This window comes from Saccostrea cucullata, unplaced genomic scaffold, assembly GCF_032062105.1.
Source record: "Saccostrea cucullata isolate Sc308-1 unplaced genomic scaffold, CSIRO_AGI_Scuc_v1 ctg10645, whole genome shotgun sequence".
In the NCBI taxonomy this organism is placed as follows: domain Eukaryota; kingdom Metazoa; phylum Mollusca; class Bivalvia; order Ostreida; family Ostreidae; genus Saccostrea; species Saccostrea cuccullata.
The window spans coordinates 25234-49189 of NW_026931775.1; the positions used below are offsets into that span (position 1 = coordinate 25234).

A 23956-nucleotide genomic window follows, 5' to 3' on the forward strand; every position below is an offset into this window, starting at 1 on the left:
AAGGATATAAACAAAAAACTGAGAAAATGATATCATAATGGTTTACATGTATAATACTTTTAAAATATCTAGAATGTGATAGAGGGATGTATGGTATAAACTGCTCTCAAGTCTGTGGTTACTGCCTTAATTATGAACAGTGCCATTATATCAACGGTACTTGTTTACAAGGATGTTCTAAAGGATACAAGGGGTCTCTCTGCAATTCTGGTATGGTATTAGCATCCTTGCTTCTTTCTCAAACCTTGTCAATATATTATAAGCATATTCGCACATTTACTACAAAACAGAATATTTATTTTCAAATTGATACAAAATAAAACAATATCTAAGGGAAATTCTTTTTGGCAATAGTTTGTGATGGTGGTATGTATGGAAACAACTGCAACCAAAGTTGTGGACATTGTATAAAGGATATACCGTGTAACCACGTCAGCGGTTTATGTTTTGAAGGGTGTTCTATCGGATTCAAGGGATTGCTTTGTGACAAAGGTATCCAATTCGCAATGTCAATATCAATTTAATGAAAAGATAACAGAATAAAATTGATTAAATAAGTGCAAATGAGGTCAAATGTAAATTCTGTCCGAAAAGGAAATTATAAAGCTTAATTGAGAATATTTGTAAGAAAAATTGTTTATTGACATCAGATTTTGAATGAGCCATATGTATTTGCACACCTTCTCATTAAAGTTTTTTTTTCTATTGATTGACATTAAAATATTTAGTTCTTCAAAGATTACTGTAAAGTTGAAAAAGCAATAAGCATTATTTTATTTTTGCTCTTTATATGATTGTTTTGACATGTTCAGGTTTAAATTTTAAACTAAATATGTTTTATTTGTTCGTATTTCAGATTTCTTTCAAAATCTTTTTTTTTTAATTTATTATCAGTATGTGACAGTGGAATGTACGGTGTTAATTGCAATCAAGTCTGCGGTAATTGTCTGAACAATGAACAATGTCATCATATCAACGGTACTTGTTTACAAGGATGTTCTAAAGGATACAAGGGATCTCTATGCAACATTGGTATGTTTTTTTTTTGGTGGTGGTGGTGGTGGGAGGGGGGGGGGGTAAGAATCCGTGTCCAACTTCCTTGTTGGAATCAAGATCTAAAACAAAAACATACACACGTAATCAAGAGCTCAGAACTTATCTCATTTTGTTTACATCTACATATTGTTAAATCTTTGATTTATTAGTTCATTTTCTCTCATATTACATGTACATGTAGATACAGTATTCAAACATGTGTGTGTCATTATATTCATTGCAGTTGGAAAGTCAACTGTAGTTACATGTATCTACATTAAAAGTGATGAAAAGGATTTGAATACTAATAGTTTGAAGTTATTGTATTTTTGTTGTATTTTCGTGCAAAATACGACAGAGCATGTCATCAATCGGTATCATTTTATTCTTTGATTAGCGTGTGAAGGTGGAAAGTATGGTTACAACTGCAACCAAAGCTGTGGCCATTGTTTTAACAATACACAGTGTAACCATCTTAATGGAGCTTGTCCAGAGGGTTGCTCTGTAGGATACGACGGGCCTCTTTGTACAAATGGTATATAAAGTATTTTATTTTCTTTGTAATATTATGACAAAACATAAAATATCTTATTTTTAAATGCGTTGAATAACATTCAATACGATAAAGGTCACATGACTGCAACATAGTGTACAAATAAAAATGTACTATACAACGATTTGCTTTGGGTTTTTTCTACGTGCATAAATTAACGGATGAACAATTCATTAGTTTTTCATCTGCATTGAAAGAATGTAAAATGCTGCAAGAGTTTTACGTTCAACTGTCGTATTTTAAGGATCGAATTTAAATAAATCAGATTTCTTTAGCATTTCTCAAATCATTAAATAACAAAGGAAAACAGAATTTTATTGTTTTTCATCAATCGTGCGAAGATATCGGTCATTTTTTTATTCATTTTATATCGATTTTTCTTGAAATTGTTCATCTTTTTTTTCTTTAACAGCTAAATTTATTATAATCAGGTTGTTTCCTCTGTTGATAAAGAGAAATTGTGTATTTATTTACTCAAAAAATGGTTTTTTAAAGTTGATTTTTTTTTGTTAATTTTCTCGGTTCTCTTGATCTTTTAACTTTGATATTGAATGCTATAGGGGACTTTTTTTAAAATTCATTTTGTAGTTTGTCGACGATCGCACTGGGGAGTAAACTGTAAAGAGACATGTAAAAAGGACTGTGTCAGCCAGACCTGTCATCACGAAACGGGGCAATGTATATCGTACGCGCAGGTAATTTAGTTAATAATACATACGAAGGATATACAGACATAAAAAAGTTTTTAAAAATAGGTGAAGAATTTTTAATCATGACAAGGGTTTTATTTGTATTTTTCTTCAGTTAAACACCCCAATTAATGTTAAAGCCTCCAAAATCGACCTGATTCAAGATCAATAATTTACCGCCTGTCAATAATAAAAAAAACAACTTCTGATTTGATTGACAAGTCAGTTACCTGTGCTTCCTGATAATCTGAGTTTGATTGTTTTGAAAACAATTACCTGGTCACGCGTCATCTCTTTCATGTACCCGCATTGTATACAAGCGTTTAGAAAACTCCAGTTTGTTTGAATTTCATTTCAAAAAATAATTGAAAGTAGATTGCTTAAACATTGACATTATAAAATATTTCTTTTCTATCTTCACTATTGTTTGTTACTTGTAAGTGTTATATCGTCCACATTATATGTAGAAAAAAGACCGCGTCCACAGAAACCGGCTCTATTTGCCGTATTTGGAAGTCCGACGATTTATATTATTTTTCAAGAAATGGAATAAAAGAAAAATATTAAGCACTAATAAACGGAAGAGCATAGTTTTTAAAAGATGTTTTATTTTGTACTATGGCTACAATCCGCACGATGTTGTATAGAAATTGATGTCAGAATTAATGCTCGAATTTCCTCTAGCATCTGTTTTTATACGTAATGAAAATGTGAAGATAATTAATAACGACCGATTCTGAAAAGAAATCTTTCTAACAATAAAATTTTGTTAACACACGAAGAATAAAAATATGGAATATATTTGGACAACATTGTTGGTCAGGGAAAAAAAAATTAGATAGCGGTAAATGCATGTTCACATGCATGACGGATAGATGGATTGATATTTTTTTTTAAAATCAATATTCAGACTTTTTTAATTGAGTGATTTCTTTTATTGAAGATTAAAAAGGATAAATATTGATTGCAGTTTTCACTCGAGATTTTTTCTTTCATGTAAAGAAAATATTTTCTAAAACGATAAACATGTATCTTATTATTTTTTTCTCTTCAAAACATTACCATGATTACGATGAATGCGTTAAGTTTACAAATAAATTTCATATTAAAATAATTATCTCACGTGGTTTTACTCAAAACCAGACACAAAACACGTAACGATGACCCTCATTACCAAACACAGACTTCCTGTGTAATGCTACGTATACACAGATTTTTGACATCTTGGGTATTGGGGGTCTCCAGGTAAATAACACCACTGTTACTTCGACCACTCCCCCTCGTCAGGTAACCGTACGGTAAAAAAAATTGGGTCTTTATAAAATCAGTTTCACTAAATGAAAAATTATAAATACATAATTATGTTCTACATATAAACTACAGTCTTCTTTTGACCAAATTTTGCAGGTACAGTCTTGCAACACAAGTAAGAATGACTACACAATAACCATTACAAGTGTGGTTGTCTCTATTTTAATTGTGTTGATGGGAAGTCTCCTAAACTATGTCATTTGGAGGAAAATGCAGCGTACGTAAATAATTTTATTTTGTCATTTATGTGTCGTTTGAAACCCCACCCCGAAAATGCTAATTTAAAAATAACATTTCAAAAAAATTAAATCAATAAAAAAAGATCAGACTCCATTATTGTTCTTTTTTGAAAAATTTTGTTCTTTTTAACACATATAATATGTTAGAAAGAAATTAATCGAAAGACTCTTTCGAGTCTAAATCAAAAGTGCTTTTACAGAAAACTGTTAAAAATTGGTACATGATACTCGTATAACATCTTTGTAAAAATAATAATCCATCTGTAATGTATTCAACTTTTTTTTACAGAGAAAGGACCGGTTTTAGACACCCCAAATGACAAAGACTATTACAACGAATTCCGAGCTGATGATATAGGAGGTAATGTCAAACATACAAATGTAAAGGGCAATTATTTCTAATATAAAACATGACAGTTTTTTTTATATGAAAAATGCACTTTACATTCGTATATTTGACATTCATAAAACAATGGTGTCATCTCGATATCTACAGTAAAAGTTGAAGTAAAAGTATATCCAACTAATACCACTGTGTTTGAAATCATCGTAATAAAAGCTAATGGTATGTTAGAAAAAGTCTGTTACATTCATTCTGTTAGATTCTTATATAGAGAGTCTACAAATGGTCCGGACTGTTGGGAAAATGTTTTAAAAAAACTGTATGTAAAGATGTTGTTAAGAAATAAATTCCCGATCACATTTCATGCAAAGAAAAGGTAATGTAGTAAATTTTAAGCTTATAATTTTCAGATAAACAAAAGAGGCAAGATATGTATGTATTCTTTTATTCATTAATATATTGAGCTTTTTCACTTTACTTAAAACCTTTTTCAGGACTTATTTCTGATTACTATTTCTAATCTGACAGGAATACTTCCCCTTACGCAGAACTTAGTGAATTTGACCACCCAAACACTTATGAAGAAATCCATAAATATGGAAAAGCAGACGAAAAAATGTAAATGGCTGCGTTGATGATGTTAACATTTTAATGAAAAACTCAGAATTATTTGTAGCTTTGATTACATAAACATTTCTTATTGTTTAATGTCTACACATATTTTCGTTTCTTATTGAGGGGACCTGAGTCATATAGCAGTTTCGTAATGCTTCATTTTATCCTCACATATCTCAATCACAATCAGAATCCAATCACATACATGTAACATGTTGTGTAGAAGGGGCTACACATTTACATTCTAACATTACTTATGTTCATGTATTTACGTACAATTTTGTGCTCAACATTGATGTCAAACTTTACGACCTGTACTCGAAATTATCAAAATTTGCATAATCCTTCAAATGTGTTATGACTAATCCTTTTAATGTATGTCAAATTTACTTGATTTTTAGATTTTTGTACACATCTAAACAGAATCCCACCACAGCACGTTATGGTGGAAGGGGGTTATAGTAATGCTAATTTTCAAATGTTTATATACAATCTTAATGGCAACCTTTACATTGTCCACAAATATCATAATTTGCTTAATTCTTAAAATTGTATTCCCTCTCAGCCTATGCTGTGCTAGAGATATTTGACATTTACATTGTGTATATCTTCTTCAATTTTGTATTTATAAAGAATGAGTAAAAGGTCTTTAACACGTATTTTAAGGTTGTATTTTTCTCTGATTTCTAGTACATTATAGATAAAAAATTTGGTTTAGGCATCACATATTATAATATGCTACACGATATTTTTTTCGTAATTTTTTGTTCTTCAAATTAGAAATTTGAGATGCGTTGGAATGTCACATATCCTTTCACTTTTTTGAATTAAAATCTGATAAAGTTTAATAAAAATAACTTTCTAATGATTCTGTTGTATAACGTATATGTAGATAATGAACAGTATTCTAGATCAAAAGTCCACAAAGAACACAAAATAGGAGCAGAGCAAACACGGACCTCAAAAACATCAGAAGTGGGATCAGGTGCCCTGGAAGAGAAAGCATCAACTGTCGACCGGTCAAAAGTCTTGTTTCATCAACTTGCTTGTCAATAATTAACCTTCTAGATATTGTTCTTACGTTGAGCATGCTTGAGATATATAAAATCTGTATGCAGGTGATAAAGGTATATTGCTGCATTAATAAGGAAAGCTGATGATAAAACAATTAAAGTCATCACGTTTATCATAGAGCTTGGTTGTAAGATTACCGACGTCTTTCTCAAGTAAAATATCCAAATATAAAACATATTTGTCAGACTCTGTTAAATCTTTTATCTCAAACACACCAGGATATATCGTAGCGACATAAGAATGGAAAGTTTGACTGTACGTCGTCGATATATCAAATGTCGAGTTGGAGGTCACAGCAAATGTTTTCTTCTTTTCACGTATGAGGTTTTGCACAAATTCTGTATCATATGAATACAAAATTAGGTCTGCTAATAATGGGGCGCCATTGGTACCCATGGGAATTCCAATAGATTGTTGGAAGATCTAGTCTCCAAAAACAGTAAAGACATTTTCAATCAGAAACTCATCTTTTTGATGTCAACTTCAGAGTACTTGTGTCTGCAGTCAGAATGCTTTTAACAAAATAATGTAGCAAATGACCAATGACAAGGTAAATAAATTTTCGAGTTCCATTTTTATTGAAAAAAAGCTGTCAGTGACATCGAAAATTCTGGATTTTAATTCACTTTTTTGAATTAATTAATTAGTTCGTTGGATGTGGGTGTGTATAAAGTTGAAAAGTCATAAAAGTTATAAAACTCTTTTTAAATATGACAAATTTCCGTGACTTAAGCAATATTAAATACCACCGTATGACATGCCAACAGAAAGAGTGTGCAACAATTTTAAGCATCTGCATTGATTAGATGCTGAAACAACTGTTACTTAAATGTGGTAAAGAAACACGCAGGGATTACGTGGAAGTTAACATCAGATTCAAACAAAAATGATTCCTACAATTTGACATGCGCAGAGACAAATTGTGTTCAAATGTCAAGCATTTGAAATCGAGTACATGCTTAGAAAACTGCGACAGAACTTTGGAAGGGACAGATGCACGGATAAACAGGGAGTCGATATCAAATTTGTACAAAAATGAAACACACATCAATGACATCTTACATGTAATCAATGATTGTGCTTAAATTTTAAGCATATGCGATGAGTTATTTAAAAAAAATAAACAGCGACGAAAAACTCCTTTAGAAAGTCACTTGGAAATACAGACAGGCAAGCAAGGTATTTTATTCGGACTGGTGAACATTCGGACTTGTGCCCTTCAAATTAGTTGATGCTCGGACTTGTAAACCTTCGGGTTTTAGGCCGTTGGACTTATGGACCTTCGGACTAGCGAGTATATCCAGAGACCTAAACATAATACATTTACATGTATTAACATAAAAATCATGTATATGTCATATGGAAAAATGTATCACATGTAATGAAATTTTTTGGACATGACAGCTAAAGTTTGTGGAAACATTTATTGTTTGTAGTATAAATTTTTCAACTTATTTTGAATATTTCTATTTCTATGGACGGAGAGGTTGACATGTTCACTGCCGTCCGTCAGCTACAGATAAGACGACCGGATCTCTGCTCCACTCTGGTAACATCTTACATACATCTCATCTATACATTTGATGCAATGTATTACTGATTTCCTATGTGCATCTTCATTCTGCAAAAATGTCTGTTGTCAATCTCAGATCTATTTTTGATTATTTTAACTGTTTCTTTTTAAATTAAAAAAAATCCTTGCTTGACACATTTGATGCAATACATTATTGATTTCTTATCCGAGTATGCATTTAAAAATAATACATTTATGTGTTGATCAATCTCAAATCTATTAATGTTTTTTTTTCCTAAAGGAGGAGTATATGATGACCTACAATGTTGTTCTCGACTACATCCGGGCACAAGAGGAAACAACAGAGGGAAATATATATAGGAATCAATGGCAACATTCTGGAATGAAAATGTACAAGGGGTGATTAAAAAGTTCGCAAACTATATCTATATCTACAAAACCACAATTCAGATTAGAATGAAATTCGGTACACACATAGCTATACACAATGTCTGTAAATAGAATATGCTGAATAAAGTTTTTCTCCATGTTTACTAGTACTCGCCTTGCATGGTCACGGCGGAATCAGACTTCTTCTTTTATTATTATAGTAAAATACCGTAAAAAATAATAATGCTAGCAAATTTTCAGAGTTTAGAATGTATCTAGGATCAAAGAAATTGTTTCCTAGAAATAATTCTTTCTGTAACCCGATGAAAACCCGGTGATCCGAAAGAAAACCCGATGATCCAAAAGTTGATGTACCGTATGTGCAGTATTTTTTTAAGTTCGTTTAAAGATATTATTTACATAAACATAAATTATGGAAACATCGTACAAATAAAATAAATCAGCGGATTGAGTTAAGGGACTTTGTTTTATTAAATTGATTTATATGATTTTTTAAATTTATATTCCAACAAGAAAATTATTTTTTAAAATCCATAAATTGTACAATTGTTTAATTGATTTAGAAAAATCATTTATGAGCGTACATGTAGTTCACACAAGGTAAGATTAGAATCCCGAAAATAGATACTGTTTGACAAAAGGTGAAGGAGCAGTTCAGATTTGTTGACGGTGATCACACACGGACCGAGCTTTTATTTAGGGGGATAGGGGAAAAGGGGGAGGGTTGTTGACCGCACAGGAAGGCAGTGTGCTGATTAAAGAGGTACACATACGTGTCAGTTTTATGGCAAGGAAAGCTCTTTGATTTGACACTCGGGTGCATTTTATTTTCAGTTTTTTTTCCACGCCGAAGAGGTAAGCTGTTAAAAGTCATCATGTTTTTCCTGTTTATTATTTTTAAATTATCTAATGCAAGATGAAATTAATGAAAAACTTCTACTTTATAGTCATTACCATGGGATGATATTAGTAAATAAATTTAACATTAGTGCTAAAAAGCCTAAATGTTAAAACCACTGGACACTTCTGACAGAAACAGCTTGTATACGCTAAAAACGTACAAAGTACATGAATCTCAATTTTTACATAGTGACGATTGATTTCATATATAATTAAGTTATGCACAAAAACACTTCATATTCAAATTAAAACGTATGCAAACCAAATACCATTTCAAATTTCTTAATAAAATAAGAAAAATGATATTAAATACACCAAAGTCCTTTTTAAAAAAAAAATTGCTTATGATAGAAAAGTGAAAACTGCAATCTTATAATCGATGAATAACTTTAAAACCGGATGCGGAAGAGTATATGTATTTTTTCCTTTGGATTTAGGACAAAGGAAACCAACAATATACATGTAGTACCAAAAATCCTGAAAATGTCAACTTGATTAAGTTTTATTTATAACGATAAAATGCCTAAGTTAAACTGCACCGATTTTCATTTAATGTTTCACAAAAATGGAATTTGTGAATATTTGACCAAAAAAATTGTTTAGATAAAGACAGATGGTTTATAATTGTAGAGGGGTTGAATTTTGAACATCATATAAACTTTACATATTTTTAATATTTTTAAATATTAATGAGTTATATTATTAATTTTAAAACCAAAATGGCTTAAAATGTTTTTATATCTTAAACAAGGCATCAATTTATTTTCTTTCAATCTGGATTTCTGAACCGTGTTTGTATCAATGATTTGCTAGATTAAAAATAAAAGGTAGCAAACTTTTGTTTTATAATACTGGTTAACCAAAAAGTGGTAAGATTGTACCTAATCCTGCTCATTTCAATGACATCCCATTGAGTTGATTTAGTTGATTTTTCAACAGCACAGTCAGTCAATCTTTTGAATGACAACAATTATATCGTATCAGTGGAAATTGTAGCGAAACGCAAATTTTGCGATTTGTCCTTAAAAAACTGGTAATTTAGTTTTAGTGAGATCTTATTTTAGCAATTTTAAAATGCACGTTAAAGAAGTTATAACATATAAAATGCAATTAAATGTTAGCGATACATTGTTTTCAATTTTAGCAATGTCGGCACCCTTGCTCATAATGCTAAAATTAAATCCTCGCTAAAAATTCTATTTATACAGTATGAATTCCACATCATATAATTCAATACTATGGAGAGTATATTGGTAAGTTGTAAAAAGGACAAAATGTGTATTTTTTATCTTTCGAAGATTTTTCACCAAACAATTATTTGCAGTTCAGGATATTGTTATACAGTTAAAAAAAAGTCCGGGAAAAGGACAACTTGTTCTTTTGTAAATAAACTTCTGATATTAAAAATCATTATATGAATCAAAGTACTGAAAGTACTGAAAAGCGGTTAGCATGCTTTCATCGAATATATACAGTGTACAATAACAAAAAATGCATTGAATGATGATATTCAAGTAGGCATGCATATCTTTTTCCAGTGTCATCAGCGAAGAAGCAGACACACTGAATTTTGTAGTACTTAAATAAATGGTATAACCAATAACATCCCAGACTGATGTCACAAATGTTTGTTTCAAAATATCAACCCGAGATTTTCAGTTTGAAAGACAGGAAGTTCAATTTCAAAAGTTCTCCCTAATTGTCTCCATTGGTGGCGTCCAAAAGTGCTCAGAACGAAAAAAAAATTATGTTGATGTTGCAAATTTAATTGGCTTTCATGCTCTATTGATTCTGAAATTAGGTAACTATAAAGGCTACTATAGCAAACAACTCAAAAAGAAATAAAATGATAATTCAAATTCTTTAGATTAATTGATTTGGAGTACTGTACATAAATCTTTAGCTGGCTAGTCTGAGAAAAACGGATGGACGAGCAGAGAATTAATTAATTTCAGAGAGCTTCAGTTTTGTAGGTTCACTGCGGGTCAGCAGGTGTGAACTGTCATTGGGGATGCTTACTTCTCCTAGGAACCGGAACTTTCAAGGATCCGTTTTTCTTTTGAGACCGATCACTGTTCATTCTGTATTTTGATACAGATACTGAGTACATCTGTTTATTAATATTATGAACTATTTGTCTCACAGGAAGAAAGACAAGTAAACAAGATAATAAAGTGTTAAGAAATGTACATTAATGACTTTTCATACAATTAAATGTTCGAATAAGTAAATGGTATATGACAATTATTTAAAACAGAGTCTTGCACGATATGTATAAACGAACATATACTGAGTATTTGGCAAATATTTTTCATGAAATATTGTTAAAAAAAAAAAACAAACAAACAAACAAACAAACAAAAAAAACGTGTGAAAAGGAAAGTTGTTGTTTAATCAATCAATACTAGTATTTTAAAAATTCAAAGGTTCACTAAAAGTCTGTGTATAACAAAGAATTTAATTGTCCATTGCAAGAATTACCTAGGTATCATTGTCACTTTCTTCAATATGTCGCATAAGCAATACATTGTTTTGATTTTTTTTTCTACTAAAAACAAGTATGCGAATTTCTATCAATATGTCTGTAAGCATCTGTATTTTAATTTTTATTTCTTCTCAAAGGCTCATAATGATAATTAACAAATTTGACAAATTCAAATTTAAAAAGTATTTTTATAACTTATACCTTGCATAGGAATTTAGCAAACTTTCAAAAATAATCATTCATTATATATAATTTTCAATTTGCTTATCATCAAGATTTTTCATGCCTCTTTTTTCTGTGCATATTTTATATCGGCTGATTTTTAGAAAAGGATCGAATGCCGATTAAATTTTTTTCTCCAATTTTTTAAAATTAGTTTAAGTATTTTCAGGCTCCCATTATTTTTTTTTAAATAAAAATGTGATCGTTTAAAATCGTTTGTAATAATTAGACTGAGTACAGAATTTATCCCTGGAAACAAAGCTTTTATCATCTTTTAAATAATTTCAATTGAGAAAAAAAGGAGAAAAAAAACAAACGTTTTATTATGCAAGTAATCCATAACTGTACAACTTACAGATGTATTTCAGCATTTTTATATAAAGGCTTTCTTCGTGTGATACTATTACTTAAGTTAATTAAAGTGATGCCTTAATATTTTGGAAAATGAAACTCAATCGAGAGATTCTCCGATGTTTTGCAGTCGGTAATAACCTTCAACCCCTTTAGCCAGTAATTAACCCGTCCTTGCCCAGTAGCATAATCAAATATTTATTGTTCATGAGGTGTGCCTTATAATTAATAGGCACTGAATTTTTATAAAGAGCCAAATAGAAACATTTTACCCCCTCTATATATAAATACACAAGGTGTACAACGCCATTTTGAACCTGTTCGATTCAGGCTTCAATTTAACACACAAATCGGAAACTACTGGTTTTCGTGTAATGTTCAAATATGATATTTCTCGCTATACATTTCTTCCTAAAGTTTAAATCTAACGCGTTGATAATGTTATCAGCTAAACTTCAATATTTCGTCACAGAGCCCGATGCCATCAGCTGATGTCACGGAAATTTAATCTCGACATCAAATGCTCCTATACATAATATAAACTTTTTTAATACAACAATTATAAATTTATTTCATTGACAAACAAAATCAGAAAAAAAATTTAAAAAACCGAAAGATTATGTTGTTTTGATTCTTTTGTATTAAACATAATTATGTTATATGTGTTAGAAACAAATCATAGGTACTAGGTAAAGGCTTTGTTGAAACTTCTGATATTAAAAATCGTTATATGAAAAATTCACATTAAAAAGAGATTTGAACACGCAGATTTGTATATAAAGATAATTAACTGTCTCAGTGATTTGCCCTGATATCACATTTAACGAGACAGTATGTTAATAGCAGTTTCATTTTACAGGCTTCCTATTAAAAAGTTAAAAAATATCATGTTTCCCTTTGAACTTCACGATGTTTATTTAATTTTTGTTACATTCGGATATCAGAATTATCTTTCTGTCTTTTTTCCACTTTCCTTCCGTTTTGATTTATACACTGCGTTTTATTTCTTGTTTTTCACTTCCTTCTGTTATCTTCGATTTTAATTAACTGTGTTTGGTTTCTGTAAAAGTATGTGTATTTTCGCAACAATGGGAATATTTTAAAAGCTTTCAGGTATTGTAAAGGTAAATTTACAAATAATATAGGAAAGTTAAAAAAAGATTTAACAATGGACATTGATAAACTATATTGTTTGTATATGTTGTCTAAAATTGGTGTCATATATGAACATGCAATTTCTGTAGCAAGTGTTTATCGTGAAGCATTAAATTCTTGCCTTGTAGAATTGAAGTTGTGCAATTTTTATTTATGGTGAATGAAACTATTCCTGGATATCACACATGCTTTTGTTAGTCCTCTACCGGAGAAATCGGAGGAGATTAAAGATTTCCTTCGCCTCTGTCCGTCTGACTGTTTGTCCCTCTGTAATTCGGTCTGCGTATGTCTGCCCCGCATGGTTTTCCGCACTTTATATTTATCAGATACTTCTTATCAATAAAATCTTAGATAGGCAAACTTGTACTCTGTGTTTCCCACAGTGAAAAGTATCTAAAATTTTGTTTGTTTTCCCATGACTCTCTTAAACAAATTATTTTTTTTATCACAAGTTAACTTGATTAAATGCATATGTGTATCATCGTAGGTATAGAAAAAACATGTGCGACTTTGTTCCCTGTAAATACCGCTAATCATGTAAAGTTCATCCTGATTTGGTTACTCATTCCGAATAAAACAAGAAATTGAAAACTCTTCCTTTAGCTGTTTGATATATGTGTTGCAATTTCAAAGATAAGATTTATTTCCTTTCTGCACTTTATCGGATCACGCAATTCCTTCAGGTGACTAAACAATTGTTTAAAAGCATAGACAACCGTACAGAATTTTTTTTACATTGCTCTAACACTTGAACATTTAAAACTTTAATTTTCAATCATACATTATACATGTAAGTAAATGTAATAACAATTCCCTGTGATTTACAAGTACTGCCTGAAATTTAAATCATACATGTGTTTTCTGGCATCCTAGCTACTTCCTTATATTTATTACGTAAAACCCCTAAATGTTCAACAATATTTACTCAAGCAATTTTTTTTTATTTTAAAAGGCTTCCCAAAAATACGCGTTTGCAGTTAGTTATTGTGAAATAAATATGAATGATAATCAGTCTGTGTTTTTACTTACAGGTTTACATGTCTAACAGGGGGTTGAAATTACAGTATTAACTGTGTTGACCTAAATGCAGTTGACTTAAAATTTTCTCCCTCATAATTTTAAAATTTACTCAAATAACCCTTAATTGGTTCTCTTTAAATTAGAAGCAGTCAAGCGCTCAGCCCTGGAGAGGCATTTGTATGAAGACGTTAAGATGTAAAACTATGCCTACTGTCAATTAACTTCCTGGTTTAAAACTTGACAAAAACTGAAATCTGCCGACGAGATGTATGCATTCTAGGGTAAGATTAACATGCATTTGTTTAAATAATGCTGTAGTTTTAATGTTGTAAATTTCAGATTAAAAAAAATAATACAGTTTATCGACTTTAGAATCGTATTCTTTTCCCAGACATGCATTGCTATATACGAGACTTTTAAACTGACCTTTAAAATATTCATATTTTTTATTCAATGCAAGCGTTAAACTGTTTACATAAAGTCTTTGTTCAAGTTAAAGCTTTTATCTGCGTTTTACATGTGTGTTAATGACAATGGAAAAACAGAAAATATAAAGATAGACTCCATATTGTGTAAAATTAAAATTACTGTGGTAAGACTATACCGGGTATATTTACTAACTATTTGGTAGATTATATGTTGTTTACGTCTAGTTTACATGTAACAGTTTCTAAATTATACGAAACGACACCAATTATTGGTGAAGGATTCAGATTTACACTTTAACTACCCTGGACCAGTGAGCCAAAAAGATTCATTTAAGGTCTAATCTAAAAGATTTCCGACTTTTTCACCAAACAGCCCAGTTCACCCCCTCCCATAGAATAAGGTTTAAAGAAGAGCTGCTAACAGGAAACAAACGAACACTAGCCTCCCGATCACAAAGCGAACTAGCTGCAGAACTGAAGCTCTCTGCTTGAGAAAATTCGGTCAATAAAGCAGAGAGCTACAGCTACAGAAGCGTTGTAAAAATCTTCGATTTTTTTTTCTTACTCTGGGTATTATTTCTCGAATTTATACTTTACCAACCTTAAAAATTGTATTCAATAATAAGTCATACATTTAACTCCAATTCCCGAAAATTAACTTACCTTTAAAAGCTATTAAAAGGGTATTTGTTGCAGGGCGTCGAATTGGGATTCGTTTAATCCGACATTACAATACTATAAACGGAACTGTTTTGGACAGTTAAAAGGTAAAAAAAAGAATAAATAAATAAAAGTTAAATCAATGATTAATTATCGGATACCATTCTAAAAGCCAGAGAAAGCATAAACAACAAGGAATAATACTTTAAGTTAGCGACACGAACTCGGCAGCGTAAATCGAAGGTTTTTAGCTCCCTGCTTTAACTGTTCAAATTTTCTCAAGCAGAGAGCTACAGTTCTGCAGCAAAAAGTGAACCTCAAGACACTAAGAAACGATGACTTCTTAGGAATATCGAAGTTAAGGTTCTCTTAAAGACTTACAACTTAAGCAGCTGTCTAAAGATAGCATCTCTTAGGACAGGTTATTGTTGTTTTATGCCGAGTAGTACATCATATATTTAGCAAATTTATTTCCTTCGTGAACCTGCAAGGAACTTCCAACTTCCAAGGAAGAAATTATAATTTATTTGTTAGTCTTATGTCGATATCAAATAATAACTTGATGTTTGTCATTTTTATGCCTCCGTAAACGAAGTTTCGGGGGTATATAAATTTTGTCGTGTCCATCTGTCTGTCTGTCTGTCTCTCTGCCTTTCTGTTTGTCTGTTTGTCCGAAAAAAAACTTTAACCTTGTTCATATCTTTTGATTAAGTGGAGCTATGGAATTCATATTTCATAAGTGTATTCCTTGTGACAAGACCTTTTTTTTTGGGTACCACCAAATTTGACCTTTTGACCTTGACCTTGGAGTTTGACCCACTTTTACATGAAAATTTTAAAATTTTACTTTGGCCATATCTTTTGAACAATAGAAACCAGGACATTTATACTTCACATATGTAATGTTTGTTAAAAGATCTTTCACTGGATACCAACAACCTTGACCCTTTGACCTTGACCTTGTATATTTCTATACTTGTGAAAAAACTTTAACCTTGGTCATAACTTTTGAACGGCAAGGGCTACCTTAGAGATTTCAATTGATATAAAAACTTTAACCTTGGCTATAATTTTAAGCAAAGACCTTGGCCATAACTTTTGAACAGTAATGGCCTATTACCATATGTAATCTTTGAGACAAGGCCAGTTTCTTTAGAATACCAACAACCTTGAACTTTGACCTTGACCTTGGAGTTTGACCTTCCTTTAAAAATACAACCTTGGTCATAATTTGAAAGGATTAGTAGCTTGGGTTTTTTTTTTATTAAAAATATGTATCTTTGTGAAAAGACCTCTCATTTGATAGCTAAAAAGCTTGACCTTGACCTACGGGGGCATCAGTGTTTCACAAACACATTTTTTAAACAAAAATTGTAAATTTTTGTTATCTACGTCCTAATTATTAAACTGTACTTGTGACACTAGGAAAATATCAAATTATTTAAGTTTTCTTATAATATAAAATTACTTTTATTAGACCTTTTTTGGAAACCAAAACATTTTTTACCTTGACCTGCAATAGAGAAATTACTTTACTTACAAAAAAAATTCAACCTTGGTCATAACTTTTGAACGGCAAGGGCTAGGGCTTTCGTGCTTCAAATGTGTAATTTTTGTGAGGAGACCTTTCAATGGATATAAACAACTTTGACCTTGACCTTGACGTTTGACCTTATTTTTACAAACTTTGACCTTGGCCATAACTTTTGAACAGTAATGGCCAGGGCTTTTATATTTACCATATGTAATCTTTGAGACAAGGCCAGTTTCTTTAGAAACCAACAATCTTGACCCTTTGACCTTAACCCAGAGTTTGTCCTTCCTTTAAAAATGTTAACCTTGGTCATAACCCTTGAACAGGTGGTGCTAGGGTTTTTTTTATTTCAAATAAGATGCATTCTTCTGAAAAGGCCTTACTTAAGGTACATAATTCTGTATACATATTTGATCGATGAGCATTCAAAAAAGAGAAATTTCTGTGAAATTCTTCAAAATGCTATGTTGCCATACGGGGGCATCAGTGTTTCACAAACACATTTTTATAAATTTAATTATAATTTTGTAGAATGAAGAGAATGATACTCAATGTTATCTACGTCCTCATGTATGCAACGTGTACTTGTGCACATCGTAAGGAAAATATCAAATTATTTAAGTTTTGCTTATAACTGATAAAATATACTTTCTTGATTATTTCTTGATTTTATGTTCAAAACATCTTCATTAATACCCTAGTTACTGCAATAGAGAAAATACTTTTTTAAAAAATCTAACTTAAATCTAAGATGTGACATAACTATAGCATAGATAATATTAAATGACCATTGTGGTGCATGTATCACTACGAGCAATTTTTGATAAAAAAAAAAAAACGGTGATTAAACTTATAAAATTAAAAAAATGAAATCAAATTGGGAGAAAGAGTATATTATAACTACACGTTAAAACTACACACATATACCTTCATATACATCTATATGTTATATAGAAATTATTACCGGTAAAAAAAACTCGAACTGCATCAACTTATTGTTGAACTTTGTTTGCCGTGGAATAATATAATTGTGCATAGAATATACATGAAAAACTTAATTCTTATATATATTAAATAAATGAAAATGGAAAGATTTATTGTTTTTAAATAGAAAATTTAGCATTAGGGAAACCTGCCTGGCAGATGAAAAATTATTCAGATTCCCTGCCGTGGGGAGCAGACAAGGCTGTGGATGGGAAGTATACTGATCGTGGAGCAACAGGTAACCAGTGTACAATATCAGCAGACGGACAACCAACAGCAGAATGGAGGGTGGATCTAGGGAGTGTGGTCAGCATCAGTTACATTAACATCTTCTACAGGACGGATAATAATCCTGGTATGTGTGAAATTAGATGGGTGCTCATTTCAAAAAAAGAAATGCTATAGTATTGGCTCAAAAATATTTAAGGATATATGATATTGAATTTGTACCTTTAAATGCAGGTTCGTACGCTTTTCGATTTGCTGGATTTTACCTATATGTTTCCAACACGACGTCAAAAGAGAACGGAATACTCTGTTTCCATGAATTACAGACTGTTAGCGGTACACCTCTACAAGATCAGAGGATCAACTGTTCCGTGTATGGACAATATGTTATATACTACAATGAACGTCTTAGCGGTGTGGTCTATCCTTCACACTACTCTCAGTCTGCATTCAATGAACTTTGTGAAGTGGAGGTGTATGGTAATGTGTAATAGTCAGAGAAACATATTGTAATTTACATTCTACATGATGTATGCGAATTTTCCTCGACGATATGGTTGCTTTCTCTGATTCTTTGGTAATTAGATATGGACAAGCTACAAATAAAATGAAATACGAAGTAGTTACTTATCATATGTATTTCTTATATAGGTTGTACAACTCCTGGATATTATGGAGAATATTGTAATCAGACATGCCCAGTGAATTGTCAGAGACAGACGTGTGACGCCATTACTGGAAACTGCGTGAAAGGTTGTCTTTCAGGATATCAAGGTCCACACTGTAGTTATTGTAAGTAATTACATAAAATGTTTTAAAGCGTTTCGTTTCTTTGTATAATATCTTCACTTTATGTTATCAATACTTTCAAAAATTAATCGTCATAAAAAACATAGAACTATATTAAAGGACAATTGAACTCTCTGTCATTTTGTTCACAAGTGAATTTAGCCTTGGGGAGACCTGCCTGGCAGCAACACAATTGGCCAGATCAACCTGTAGAATGGGGAGCAGGGAAAGCAGTGGACGGGAGATATTCTGACCGTGGAGCTAATGGAGGACAGTGTACAATATCTGGCGCTCAAAAGACAACGGCAGAATGGAGAGTCGATCTAGGGCAAATCGTCAGCATTAGTCACATCCACATCTATTATAGGACTAATAATGTTGCAAGTATGAAATCGATTTTTATCAAATGAATTTCAGGAATTTTTCTGTAATTATCAATATGTAACCGCTTTAGGAGAGGTAATGAATCCTTTTTAGCTCAGATTCATGAAACAATGTATACGAAATAGTCAAGGTTCAGAGATAGTTAAAACGAAATTATCTGACGTTTTTGCCAAGTTTTTTTTAACTACTGATTGCGACGTATTGATTATTTTCACTTTTACAGGCACGTGGTTTATTAGGGAGGAGGCAAAAAAGGGCTTTCTCCTGCTGTCCAGTCCCATTCATTTCTTTTTGTGAATAAAATTTTGTATAAATTAAATGATTTATTCAATAATGCAATAGCTTCAAGTTGTTTGCACAAAGTGTTATGAAAAAGATATGTCTAAAATTCTTTATCTTTCATATCTTTAAATCAAAAATGTGAAAAAAGTTCAAATTTCTAAATATTATCCAAAAAGAAATAATTGTCTCATTTAACGAAAATAAGCAATGAATCTAAAATATAAAGAGATGAGGGACAGTAACCAATCAAAAGTTCATGAAAAGGATTAAATGGTTGCAGAGCAAACGCGCACCTATTGAAATATGGAGGTGGGATCAGGTGTAAGCATTCCAAGTTGACCGCCGTGCGCTTCTTGTCATAATCGGACAAACGGAAAAATTCCCAGATATTTAAGTATTTAATTACATGTACTAGCCTTATCATGGTACGAAACGTCAGTCAGCATTCCAGTTAAGCTAAACACGACTCGTAAATTTACGAGTCGTGTTTTGCTTTAACTGGAATGTTGACTAACCTTTCATACCACGTTTTGATAACTCCATCTGCGTACTAACATGGGGTAAACTCTTTGAACTCGTTACTCCTGACAGATTAATTGTCATTAGTATCAGCGTGGAATGACGACCTGTTTCGTACTTGTTATCTTGCATTATCTTTGTTTTGTATATTTTAATTGCAGTTACATGCATATGTTTATATTACACATTTTTATTTTTGCATATAAAGTGATTGATTGATTGATTTATTGATTGTATATTGTTTAACGTCCCTCTCGAGAATTTTTCACTCATATGGAGACGCCACCACTTGCCGGTGGAGGGCTACAAATTTTGTCCTATGCTCGGCTCTCAGGGCCTTTGAGCAGTGAGGGATCTTTTTCGTGCCAACACCTACTGTGACACGGGGCCTCGGTTTATACGGTCTCATCCGGAGGACCGGTCTCCACGTCCCGCAGTGAGATTCGAACCCGCGACGTAAGGATTGACTCCTTACTTCGCGACTCTAGAGCAGACGCTTTAACCACTGCGCCACGCAGGCGACGCATATAAAGTGAATGGAAATCTATGCATTCAAAACACCATAACACGGACAGGGTGCCAAAAGGTTAAAGCATGCATTTTAGTTTGACTTCACAATCGTTGAACGCCGAGAAAGTGCAACGTCATAAGCGAAAATCAAAAAATCATGCTCATATTGACCAGAAACTGTAATGTTTCCTGTTCTATTTACTGTAGCTAATACATAGGTTTTTAAATATAAATCACATTTGCAGTTAAGGTTGAGTTAAAATGTAAATATAAGCAATGAATCATTATTTTTTAGATAAATTCTCATAACTGCAACAATGTGTGCAAACAAATTTTGACGCTGACACGCGTTGCTCAATTTGTTTGCACACACCGTTGCAGTTTTGAGAGTATACCTTTCAAAAAGTAACGATTCATTGCTTAATTGTATTTGTTTGTATACTGCACTGATCCCTGCAACAGTTGTAAGTTTCTTTGGCATCTTGCTCACCTGCTCAAGAAAATAAACCGTCATTTTTCTCGCTACCAAGTGTTATATGGCATTAATCCGTCAACACCATTGCCAATTACAAGTAAATATATAGAGGCCCGCGGGTATAACAATAAGACCAATCGAATATGGAATACAATTTCATTCACAAATCGCGGTAACTATGTTGTCAATTTAAACAATGGTTGTCTGAGCTTAAACACTGTTTGATATTTCAATATTGATATACAATTTTCGATAATCAAATTTAAAAAGTGCACTGATCATAATTTCAAAGCATTCCCTTATCACCTCCTCTTCACTTATGCATGGAAATATTTCAATTGTTTTATATTGTTTGTTTTGTGTTACAGAAAAATCAATTATCACGCGGATTTTTCATATATAAAATAAGAAATTTGAAAGCTTAAACATCAACACATTTATTTTCCTAGGTCCTGGAATATACTACAACCGATTTGCTGGATTTTATGTCTACATTTCAAACAATACCAATAAATACAGTGGTCGTCTCTGTTATCATGAATTGCAACAAAAAAGCGGTACACCAACAGAGAACCAGACAATCAGCTGTCCTTATGACGGGCGGTATGTTATATACTACAACGAACGCAAGCCGGGGGTGACGTATCCAAGCTACTACTCTTCACATGCATATAATGAATTGTGTGAATTGGAGGTGTATGGTAAGTTTGAAATATCACCATACGTTTTACACGATATACTCACACTGTGTTGATTTTTCCCGTAAATATTTTAAGACAATTTAGTATTTTTGGTTTACTTCACAGGATGCCCCGAATCAAAGTACTACGGCCAGTATTGTGACCAATTATGTCCAGATGTATGCCTTGGCCAAAGGTGTAATATCTTTACAGGATACTGTATTGAGTGTAATCCGGGTTATAAAGGACATCGATGTAGTCAGGGTAAGAAGAAAAAAAATGATACTCATCAAAACGAAATGTTCAGAACTTATTATGTGTAAAAGCTACAAGTAATTGGAGACTGATATTATTTTGAAGAATTGTATTCCTTGGTAATTCTTTGAAATGTTTTCAGTTCTTTTCTTACTAACACTTTAGATCTCTTGTTTTTATTTTATGCATTTTGAATATAAAGTTTATCGTGAATCAAGTTTTATCAAAATAAAAAAGTATATTTTTCAATAAAAAACCAAATTAAACTTTTTATTTATATGGAAAATAAAAATGTAACATAAGCAATAATTTTGAAGTGTTGGTTCAGTGAGTTTAATATTTCATATGTGTTGAAGTTGGTATCGTTTTTTGGTCCTCATATCAGAATTATTGGGATTTCGTCTCATTCAGAAAGTAATCCAATGGCCATGAGCTTCCACTGCGGTTTTGAAAAGGTCATTGCTGTATTTATTGTAACGTACAAGTACATGTAAAAGCTTTTTAAAAAGCTTGGCTGACTAAACCAATAAATTTATCTGCATGAAGAGTGATAAACCTTTGAGCAATACTTTTGTGGGTTTAAAATATATCTAAAACTTTTTATTTTGAGAACCTTGTGTAATTGAAATCTTTATTTTATTTACTTGTACAAGAATCATCTCTACAATGCATACTAAAGAGTTGTTATTCATGGAGGGGGGGGGTCTGAAAATGGAATGATCTGACATTGGTAAAATCGATTTCAAGCTACATTGTAACACCTTTTATATAAAATATGTTATCAAATCATGTGTTGAAAACATTTTAAAATATGGATATAGTTAAATACACATTTTGTAATGTGTGTTCATTTTTTTTTCAAAGGGGAGGGGGAGGGGAGTGACACTATCATAATTTTTATATTGGGAATGAGATAGGTAATTCAATATTTAGGCCTTTGTGGAAAGAAAAATCCAAGATTCTTCACTGCTTTCTTATTCATTATGTGCATGTGAACAGAAACATATAAAAGATTATGCATCTGGAGACGATGACTTGAACTGCGTTGTTAATTATTATTGGAATAGTCTATTTATGGAACAAACCCACCGCGGGATCGGGAAACAAATAAGAACAATTAAGTCTTTAGTGTTGCAAGTCCATATACTGATGTATATGATATGTTGTTTTAAAGAATCTTTATGATACAAAACTTGTAGAAAGAATTTCTGAAGCATTAGAAGGAAGTTAAAAACCTTTAGGACAAACTTTATTTAATTCCATGGAAGTAAGCACACCAAGTCATACAATAGAACAATCCAAGATAGCTAACTAGTGACATTTGGCGCGAAAAGAGCGATTCATCCCTTTCTTAGAAATAAATAGACTGAGTATAGAAATGCAGAGAAAGGGATACACGGACATGTTGAAACGGCGAAATAATCTGTTCCATGCAAAATGAGTAAAGGAAGTAAACACTGCAGTATTTTGCATCAGTAATATCATTCTTTTTTTCTGAAAACTGTTTCTTTTAAAAAGGAAGTAAAGAAGTTCAATGTAAATCAGCTTGCACATAGTCTAGCTCTCTAGATATGATCGCACAGTTTGGAAATATCAGTCCTTATACTGCCTGAAGCCGTGACATCAGACAATAAAGAAATAATAAAGTAAACAAAGAAATAATTTCAAAGATTGTTAGGATATTGTAAATGTATTGATTTTGATATGGAAAGGGGAAAAACTAATAAGCACTTTATATTTACTTGAAAAGAATGTGACGGTAGGATGTACGGACCTGGCTGCAGTCAGAATTGTGGTCACTGTCTACATAACACACAATGTCATCACATCAGTGGGTCCTGTTCTGGTGGTTGCTCTGCGGGATACGAAGGATCTTTATGTCAAAAACGTAAAAAGCAGAAGAAATTATTTTGTTAAAGACTACATTTTCATGTTTATTTAATTGTGTTGAATTGTAAACTTTGATGATTTTTTCCAGTACTATATATTTCAAATACATTATTTACTAACTATACAGTCAGAACTGTGGCAATTTAAACAAAATCGTAAAGAAAATCATGCATACTTATAAAAAATATGAAATGACACAAAGAAAATAATTTTTTCAAAGAATGTGACGGCGGAAGTTTTGGCTTAGGATGTAATCAAACCTGTGGACATTGTCATAATGGTGCTAATTGTAACCACATTGACGGATCATGTAGCGGAGGTTGTTCTCCTGGATATAAAGCACCCCTATGTATCGACAGTAAGTGAATAACTTCACTCCATGTCTAGAACTTTTAGGCTACTTCAATACCTACCAGAAAAAG

General features: G+C 31.8%; 2 protein-coding genes across 3 annotated transcripts in view; both read left to right on the top strand.

Annotated features, from left to right (window-relative positions):
* Window positions 1–5650, top strand: part of LOC134233514 (multiple epidermal growth factor-like domains protein 10) — a 30063-nt gene extending 24413 nt beyond the window's left edge. For both annotated transcript variants that reach the window (XM_062715488.1, XM_062715487.1), the window contains 9 exons: window positions 73–210; window positions 355–492; window positions 895–1032; window positions 1433–1570; window positions 2177–2283; window positions 3685–3805; window positions 4117–4188; window positions 4581–4602; window positions 4699–5650. In XM_062715488.1, the coding sequence (XP_062571472.1) occupies window positions 73–210; window positions 355–492; window positions 895–1032; window positions 1433–1570; window positions 2177–2283; window positions 3685–3805; window positions 4117–4188; window positions 4581–4602; window positions 4699–4792 (968 nt within the window). In that variant the 3' untranslated portion in view covers window positions 4793–5650. The remainder of the gene's footprint in view (window positions 1–72; window positions 211–354; window positions 493–894; window positions 1033–1432; window positions 1571–2176; window positions 2284–3684; window positions 3806–4116; window positions 4189–4580; window positions 4603–4698) is intronic.
* Window positions 5651–12748: 7098 nt separating this feature from the next.
* On the top strand, window positions 12749–23892 carry LOC134233513 (multiple epidermal growth factor-like domains protein 10; the record flags this gene model as incomplete). Its single annotated transcript, XM_062715486.1, has 11 exons — window positions 12749–12854; window positions 14060–14197; window positions 17070–17134; window positions 17650–17877; window positions 17985–18230; window positions 18402–18542; window positions 18693–18923; window positions 21159–21410; window positions 21516–21653; window positions 23395–23532; window positions 23755–23892. Coding segments are annotated over exons 3-11 (1576 nt in total), but the record flags the coding sequence as incomplete, so codon positions are not given.
* Window positions 23893–23956: the final 64 nt, after the last annotated feature.